Source organism: Oreochromis niloticus, linkage group LG4 (genome assembly GCF_001858045.2).
Source record: "Oreochromis niloticus isolate F11D_XX linkage group LG4, O_niloticus_UMD_NMBU, whole genome shotgun sequence".
Lineage (NCBI taxonomy): Eukaryota > Metazoa > Chordata > Actinopteri > Cichliformes > Cichlidae > Oreochromis > Oreochromis niloticus.
The window spans coordinates 25,009,637-25,018,835 of NC_031969.2; the positions used below are offsets into that span (position 1 = coordinate 25,009,637).

At 45.2% G+C, this 9,199-nt stretch overlaps 1 protein-coding gene across 1 annotated transcript; it reads left to right on the forward strand.

Moving 5' to 3' along the window:
* The first annotated feature begins 1,466 nt into the window (after positions 1–1,466).
* On the forward strand, positions 1,467–6,069 carry LOC112846613 (uncharacterized). Its single transcript, XM_025906352.1, has 2 exons — positions 1,467–3,771; positions 4,832–6,069. Exons 1-2 carry the CDS (start codon positions 1,676–1,678, stop codon positions 4,881–4,883), a joined length of 2,148 nt encoding a protein of 715 aa, XP_025762137.1. The 5' UTR covers positions 1,467–1,675; the 3' UTR covers positions 4,884–6,069.
* Positions 6,070–9,199: the final 3,130 nt, after the last annotated feature.

A 9,199-nucleotide genomic window follows, 5' to 3' on the forward strand; every position in this document is an offset into this window, starting at 1 on the left:
AAAAAATAATAATAATGTCAGCAGTTCATTGAAGCAGCTGTGCATTGTGTTTTCGGTTACTCTGTAATTATGATTAATTAGTCACAAACTTGGTAAGACAAAAAATAGAGTATTATCAGCTATTCTGGCTTGCTGTGGATGTTAAACACAATTTGGCATTACTATCAAAACAGACTTGAAACACAGTAAATGAGAAATATCATCAAAAGAATCTTTTATACTCCTCATGTTATCCTCAGAATGTGGATTAACTTAATTTCAGTGGGTTTGCACTGGCAAAAGTAAGTTGAACAACTGTAAATCCATCTATAAGTCCCCTTAAAAGCATCAAAGATCAGAGGTTAAGGTTACTGTGGCTTCATACATACTGTACACCCAGATAGAGTCTGCTGAAGATGCTGACCTCATCTTTTTCTGAGCATACTGTAATGATTTTTACTTTAAAGTTAAGACTAAGAATATATACCAACTGCTTTTGTTGACACTGAGCCTAAAGTCTGTCCTGCAGAGGCCGTAATACCAAATCCTCAGTAAATCCTTGAGTCCAATTAAAATGCACCAAAGAGACTGCTTGTTAGGATTTGGTTGTTATAAGAAGGAAATGCAGAACAAAACTGCCGTGAATTCTAATCAAAAGATAAAGTCTGAGTTGTTATTGTTGAGCAGGGTTTTTTCTTGTTGACCTCTGTTTAACTTGTATGTTAGCTTTAGTTCTTTGGATACAACGTAAGCATTGTCACCATGCTGTTCGGTGAGTTACAGTCTTGGTTAAAAAGGCTACAGCTTTAATTACCCCTTAGTAATTATATGCTTTGTATGTTAAATGAAGTTGTTACGGCTGCGGCCATATGACCACTGTGTGCTGTCTTGTTCTGTCTCTCTACTGTGTTTTAGACTCTTTGCAGGTCCATCCTCTAATGAAGAGTAGCGAGCGGCTGATTGGCCCGTGGAGCACGTGCCCACGTTCAAAAGCCGCTCTGACAGCTCCGGAGGGGGAGAGAGAGAGAGAGAAGCGAGCAAGCGGTTTGACAGCCGACGCGGTCCTGGCCCTGGTTTCCAGCTTATACCTTTTGTTGTGTATTTGTGTGAGCGTGTTCAGTGAGAGCAGCTCCTAGTGTGTAACTTAGTGCTTAGGCACTTATAGGCTGAAGCAGAAGGGGTGAGCCGCCTTTTTCTTTGGAACAGTTTTCTCCTGTTTTCCGGGTTAGGGAGCGAGGGTTAGTATTGTCATTTGTTTGTTTTATTTCTTTCATAGGGTTTAGTTAGTTTTCTCCGGTGGGATTTAGTTGGTTTTGGTTTATTGTTTTGGCCTGGGTTCACCCTGGAGCTATGCTTCATCACCTTTAATAAAATCACTTTTTTTACTCACAACTGGTTTTTGGATGTTTGGCTTGGGAACCAGGGCGGGTATTTGTCTCTCTCTCTTCCAACCTTTATGTGCGCCTCCACCCGCCTAGACTGGGGCGTAACATAAATGGGGGCTCGTCCCTTTTTGTTCGTGTGATTGGTTCGCTTCCTTTTCGCTTTTGCGGTGGGGGAAGAGTCATTGAGGGTGTGTGGGTAGACGGAGAGTTTCATTCGTCTATGCGTTAGGCGCGTGTTTTGCGGCCCTTTAGTGAGCGGATGCTGTTAGTTGTCTGCAAAGTTGTGTTTTTCTTTTTTTGCTTTGCTCGTGATGTCGTTTGACATGGATGATTTTGCACAACAGCCCTCCATTGAGAAGTTGGAGCGGTGCACAAAAGCGGATTTGCTATTAGTGGCTAATTTATTCAATGTGGATGTTCCGTTGAATTCTAAGAAGGCGGAAATTAAACAGTGTTTGGTGGACAAACTGGTGGACAGGGGAGTGTTTGGGAGAATGAAAACTTCGCCGGGTGGGTCTGGGAGTTTGGAGACGGCGGTGGGGGCGGAAGCTGCTGGGGCCGTCCCGAAACCTTCCAAGGGGCGAATGACGTCGGGGGCGGAGGCTCCTGTCGCCGTTCAGTCTCCTACATTTGACCCGATTAGCCAGGTTGCGGCGGGTTTGGTGACGGAGGATCTTAAGCTTGCCCTTCGCTTGAAGGAGGTGGAGCTGGAGGCTAAGGCTAAGGAAGTTGAGCTCATGCATCTTCGCATACGAGCTATGGAGCTGGATCCTTCTCGAGCGAGAGACGCTACTCCCGTCCCTGTGAGTACACTCCCCGACACTTCCACTGTTGACCAGTTTAACGCTAGCAAGCAAATTGTTTTGGTACCTCCTTTTAGGGAGGGAGAGGTTGATTCGTATTTCACTGCTTTTGAGCGCATCGCTACCACTTTAAAATGGCCAAAGGATGTCTGGAGTCTGTTGTTGCAATGCAAATTAGTAGGAAGAGCGCAGGAGGTTTGTGCGAGTCTTTCCATTGCTGACAGTCTGGATTATGAGGTTGTCAAGGCCACTATTTTGCGGGCTTATGAATTAGTCCCGGAGGCTTATCGGCAAAAGTTTCGTGCCTGTAGCAAGTCCGACAGACAAACATTTGTGGAGTTTGCACGTGAGAAAGCTGTCTTATTTGATAAGTGGCTGGCTGCCAGTAAAGTAAAGAACTTTACCGAGCTGAAGGAGTTGATCCTGTTGGAGGAGTTTAAGACATGTCTCCCTGAAAGTATTGTGGTGTACCTTAATGAACAGAAGGTGGAGTTACTGTCTAAAGCCGCTGTTCTTGCCGATGAATTTGTGTTAACCCATCGCGCATCACTCTCGACAGCACGCCGCGAGTGCGTTTCCCCGACTCAGCATGCCAAAAGTTATAGGGTTTCTCCTAAGCGACAGACGCGTTCTGCTGCTATTCCTGTGTCAGACCGCAAATGTTTCTATTGTCATGAAATCGGTCACCTTGTCGCTGCTTGTCCATCACTACAGCGCAAGGAGCAGGCTCACACGGTAAGGAAGCCGAAAAGTGTTGGTTTCGTTCGTTCTATGTCTGCTTCCACTTCACCTGACAATGAAGTGAGAAGTGACAGCCTTGATGACAGCTACCGTCCTTTTGTGTCAGAAGGATTTGTTTCTCTGAACGGAAAGGAGGAGGATCGGGTGCCGATCATGATTCTGCGTGACACCGGAGCCGCGCAGACACTTATTTTGAGGGGTATTTTGCCTTTTTCTGATTTCTCTTTTTGTGGTTCGGATGCTCTTGTCTGGGGAGTGAAAATGGATGTGTTGCGAGTACCGCTACACAAGGTGTTTCTCCAATCGCCGCTCGTTTCGGGTCCGGTAACGGTTGGAGTGCGCGATTATCTGCCAGTGCCCGGTGTTGCGATGATTTTGGGGAATGATTTAGCAAATGGGAAAGTGTTTTTCACCCCGAGAGTGGTTGAGGATCCTGTGCCTGATACTTTGATATCTGACCCTGCTGCGGAGTGCTCCCACTCTGTTTTTCCTGCCTGCGCAGTAACTCGCGCGCACAAGCGCAGGTATGGCGACGTTGATTTGTCGGATTCTTTTCTCTGCGCTGGTGGTGAGCCGGAGCCTGAATCTAAACCCCGTGACCCGCTAATGGGCGACTCGGAGGCGATGCTGTCTGCTAGCCCATCCGTGACATCTCAACTGCCTTCCGGAGTTAACAAAAAGGATTTTGTTTTGGCACAACACAGTGACCCGACTCTGGTGGGTTGTTTTTCAGCTGCCCACTCTAGTGACCAGTACCCTCGTGTTTATAGTGTTGAGGATGATGTGTTGATGCGTACCTGGTATCCGCCTGCAGCTGGTGATCTGGGTTGGAATGTGTCTAAGCAGGTTCTGGTGCCTCAACAGTACCGGCACAAAGTTCTTAGTCTTGCCCATGACAATTTTCTGGACATTTAGGTATTAGGAAAACCTACCACCGCATTCTGCGCCATTTCTTTTGGCCAGGACTGAAGAGTGACGTTGCTAAGTATTGTCGTTCTTGCCACACCTGTCAGATTAGCGGTAAGCCTAACCAAGTCATTCCACCCGCTCCATTACACCCTATCCCTGTTTTAGGGGAACCTTTTGAACACATACTCATCGACTGTGTTGGTCCACTCCCTAAAACAAAATCGGGCCACCAGTACCTCTTGACTTTGATGTGTGTTGCTACACGTTTTCCCGAGGCAATTCCATTGCGCACCCTTAAAGTTAAATCAGTGGTTAAAGCGTTAGTGAACTTCTTTTCCACTTTCGGGTTGCCAAAAGTTGTCCAAACCGACCAAGGCTCTAATTTCATGTCTAAGATTTTTGCTCAAGTTTTGCAGTCGCTCGGTGTTAAACATCAAAAATCCAGTGCCTACCATCCAGAGTCTCAAGGTGCACTTGAGCGGTTTCACCAGACCTTGAAATCCATGATGCGAAAATTCTGCCTTGAGTCTGGAAAGGAGTGGGATGAGGGGTTGCCGCTGCTCCTTTTAGCGGTGAGGGAAAGCGTGCAGGAGTCACTAGGATTTAGCCCTGCTGAGCTGGTGTTCGGTCACACAGTGCGTGGCCCGTTGCTTCTACTCAAGGAGAATTTTCTGTCCGACACAGACGCTCCTAAGGTAAATGTGTTGGACTATGTTAGCTCTTTTAGAGAGCGTTTGCATAAAGCATGTGCAATCGCACGCGATGCTCTCGTTGCAGCGCAGGGTAAGATGAAGAGGAAGTTTGATAAGAAAGCTGTGCAAAGGAAATTCGAGGTTGGTGATAAAGTGTTAACACTTCTACCGGTCCCTGGTTCTTCTCTCCAGGCAAAGTTCAGTGGTCCGTATACGGTGCAGGCAAAGTTGAGTGACACGGATTATGTCATCGACACCCCAGAGCGAAGGAAAAAATGTCGTGTGTGTCATATTAATATGATGAAGCCCTACTTTGCTGGTGGTGTGTCAACAGTTGCGACTGTGGGGGTGCCAGGTTTAGAAGCCCGGTATGACCCCGTAAATGATGATTTAGTTTTCGGTTGGGCGGAGGGCTGCGCACGTCTTAGAAACTCTGAAATCCTAAGTGACCTCAGGTCCCATCTAAAAGATCTAGATGATGATGTTCAAGATGATGTGTGTCAGTTGATTGAGAATCATCTTGATCTTTTCTCGGACACTCCATCCTGTACTACCGTGCTGGAGCATGACATCGATGTGGGGGGCCATCCTCCAATCAAGCAGCATGCCTACCGGGTGAATCCCACTAAACGTGCTCTTTTCCAGACAGAGGTCTCTTATCTGTTGGAGAATGGTCTTGCTGTTCCTAGCTCTAGCGCGTGGAGTTCCCCGTGTCTCCTAGTGCCTAAAGCGGACAAGACCCCACGGTTTTGTACAGATTTTCGGAAGGTGAACAGCGTGACCAAGCCTGACTCATATCCTCTTCCCAGAATGGAAGATTGTGTTGATAGGGTCGGTTCTGCGAAGTTTGTCACTAAGCTGGACTTGTTAAAGGGCTATTGGCAAGTTCCTCTAACATCACGTGCAGCCGAAATCTCTGCTTTTGTCACTCCTGACCATTTTCTGCAGTACACTGTCATGCCTTTCGGGTTGCGCAACGCCCCTGCCACATTCCAACGACTCATGAACATTGTGCTGGGAAGCGTTCGCAAGTGTGAAGTGTACCTAGATGATATTGTCGTCTACTCAGACACCTGGTCAGAGCATATAGAAACACTCACTGACGTGTTCCATCGCTTGGGAAGGGCATCCCTTACCCTCAATCTCGCCAAGTGTGATTTCGGTAAAGCCATGGTGACATATCTGGGGAAGCAGGTGGGTCAGGGCCAAGTGCGCCCTCTTCTGGCCAAAATCCAAGCCATACTGGACTTCCCTGCCCCTCGTACTAGGCGTGAGCTCCGCCGTTTTCTCGGCATGGTGGGCTACTACCGGGGTTTCTGTCGAAATTTCGCGGAGGTGGTCGCCCCCCTCACTAGCCTCACTAGTGTATTGAAACCTTTTGTGTGGTCTTCTGTGTGTCAGAGTGCGTTCCTGGCTGTTAAAGCGCTCCTGTGCAGTGCGCCAGTGCTGGCTGCCCCTGATTTTGCGCGCCCTTTTACATTGGAGGTGGATGCCAGTGCAAACGGAGCAGGTGCTGTACTGCTACAGGAAGACCAACATGGTGTGGATCACCCAATCGGCTATTTCTCAAAAAAAATTCAATGTCCATCAGCGAAGGTATAGCACGATTGAAAAAGAGGCCCTTTCTCTGCTGTTCGCATTGCAGCATTTTGAGGTGTATGTCGGTTCCAGCCCCTCGCCTGTGATCGTCTATACCGACCACAACCCCCTGGTGTTCCTAATGCGTATGCAGAACTCGAACCAAAGGCTTATGAGATGGTCTCTTCTGGTGCAGGATTTCAATTTGGACATCCGCCATAAAAAGGGGACAGAGAATGTGTTGGCGGATGCACTGTCCCGTACCTTCCTTTAAACGTGAATGTCAAAACATCTACAAGGGCGATGTCTTTGATTTTGGGAAGGGGGGTGTTACGGCTGCGGCCATATGACCACTGTGTGCTGTCTTGTTCTGTCTCTCTACTGTGTTTTAGACTCTTTGCAGGTCCATCCTCTAATGAAGAGTAGCGAGCGGCTGATTGGCCCGTGGAGCACGTGCCCACGTTCAAAAGCCGCTCTGACAGCTCCGGAGGGGGAGAGAGAGAGAGAGAAGCGAGCAAGCGGTTTGACAGCCGACGCGGTCCTGGCCCTGGTTTCCAGCTTATACCTTTTGTTGTGTATTTGTGTGAGCGTGTTCAGTGAGAGCAGCTCCTAGTGTGTAACTTAGTGCTTAGGCACTTATAGGCTGAAGCAGAAGGGGTGAGCCGCCTTTTTCTTTGGAACAGTTTTCTCCTGTTTTCCGGGTTAGGGAGCGAGGGTTAGTATTGTCATTTGTTTGTTTTATTTCTTTCATAGGGTTTAGTTAGTTTTCTCCGGTGGGATTTAGTTGGTTTTGGTTTATTGTTTTGGCCTGGGTTCACCCTGGAGCTATGCTTCATCACCTTTAATAAAATCACTTTTTTTACTCACAACTGGTTTTTGGATGTTTGGCTTGGGAACCAGGGCGGGTATTTGTCTCTCTCTCTTCCAACCTTTATGTGCGCCTCCACCCGCCTAGACTGGGGGCGTAACAGAAGTGAATCAGAAGCTATTAGAGGCTTTCACCTGCTGACATGGATTACATTAAAATGAGAACAAACTTTACTAAACTTACAACATTTTGTCTTATTTATCAATATGCAGGCAGCATTTAGGGTAAGGATTTACTCTTTTGTTAAAAATGATGACAAGCCTTTTATCTTTCTTATTTTTCTGCATTTAGATGAGCTGTGTCTGTTTGTACTGCTGAGAGAAAATAAATCAAAAAATATATGTTTAAAAAAAATGGAAAATTACAGCCATCCATTAAAGCAAAGTTGGCTCATGGTTCCTGATTGCAAAAGATTTAGTCATTTGCAATTTGTTGCTTTGCCTGTCTTGACGAGTAGAGTGGGGGGCGGGAAATTAGTAGTAGCCACCAGGCAAATCAAATGCTTCTGAATCTTTGGCAGTGACAGGAAATCCTGTCAACTCTGCCAGACACACTGGCAGTAAGCCACCTATCATTTCCACATTATTTTCACCTTTTGAAGTCATTTTAAATAGTGGAATTTTATCATCCCGGCCAAAGATAAAATGAAATCCAGTACACTGTAATTATGTAACTAACAGGGTCAAATTGCTAAGAATAAGGCAAGTTTGCTAAAAGCAAGAGGTCCTGTAGGTATAACACTGAAAAATAAGGATTTGTTGAACAACACATTCCAGTGTCCTACATGCATAAGCAGAACACTGAACTTGAATGTTTCAGTCTTTCATTTTTGTACTAAAATAGTTATACATAGGTTATAATCCACCGTGAAAGACCTTAGGAAAACAAATCAGCTGTTTACTTTTTCCACTGAGTTAATGCTTGTGGTAATATTTACCATCTCATTTGCAACTGATCCAACTTCCTGTTGTTGATACAGAACTGCATGACCTTCACAGATCCCGTCTTAACAGCGGGTCTTCACTGAGTTTTTCTTTTTTGGAAAGGTCACAGCTCATAAGCATTTCCAACCTAAAGCGGTGCAAAATGGAACTATATCTTTTCATTAAAAAAATATGTTTACTGTGCAGATAATAAATCAGATGCAACTATACAGTGGTTCTAAAAATAACCCGTGATAAGTGAAATCTGCGAAGTAGCCAACTTTACTTTTTACTATTATTATAGATGTTTTAAGGCTGTAAAACCCACACTTTTCTCTCTTGTTTAAACTCTCTCAAATTTCAAACCTTGTAGAAAAATAAGGGCAGTATTATAGAATGAAACCAAAGGCACCCGCAGGTGACGACGTTTCGTCGACATTGTTGTGTTTGTTGGGGAGAAAACTTACAGATATACAATACAGCACTTCAGAGTCACACTGCTAGCGATCAAAGATTTGTGTAAATTTGACAAGCTGAACACATTGTGTACTGTACAGGAGACACGGCATGAGATTGATTGACAATGAGGATGCAGAACACAGTGTGCTGTAAAAAAAAAAAAAAAAAAAAAAAAAAAGCATGCAAAAACATCTGAGAAACAGCGAGGCCGCAAAAGGTGAACTGCGGTATAGCGAGGGACCACTGTATAAGCAAGATATTGTTTGGTTGACCTTCACTGAGTCAGTACCTAAATTTCAAATGTGGCTACAGTATACTGTACCATATGGCAAAAAGAAAACGACATATGAAATTTATCACCGTGGTATTTTTTTTTTCTGTTGTTCTATTCTAACGCTGATATGTGTAATTCAGTCTTTTCATCATATGACAATTGCCCCTTACACTGTTAAGGACTGGAAAATGATGACCCAAATGTAGATGCTTGGACACACTGAGTGAACCAAAAACACGCCTTTAATTCCATATGTGAAAAGTCCAGTAAGAAGTCCATATAGAAATCTAAAGTAGAGCAATAAACAAAAGCCGGGCAAGAAAAACACGGGCTAGTAAAACTGACACTGCAACACGCTTGTCAGGGGAAATAGGATGTCTGAAACGAATCAACCATAACAAGACATGGGAAGTAAAATTGAAGACAAGACACGAGGGACAAGAGGCTACCAAAACAAAACAGGAAGTGACTGACTACAAACAGAGACAAGTCCTTAACATATGAAGACTTTACATACTAGAAGGACGTAGAAGCTGAAAACCAATGAAAACACAGGAAATTACACCAAATAAACCTTAACCAGAATAC

Coding starts and splice junctions, on each gene's coding strand:
- LOC112846613 (XM_025906352.1), top strand. CDS start 1,676: ATGTCGTTTGACATGGATGATTTTGCACAACAGCCCTCCATTGAGAAG. Junction 3,772..4,831: donor CAGGTTCTGGTGCCTCAACA/GTACCGGCACAA, acceptor ACTTTGCTGGTG/GTGTGTCAACAGTTGCGACT.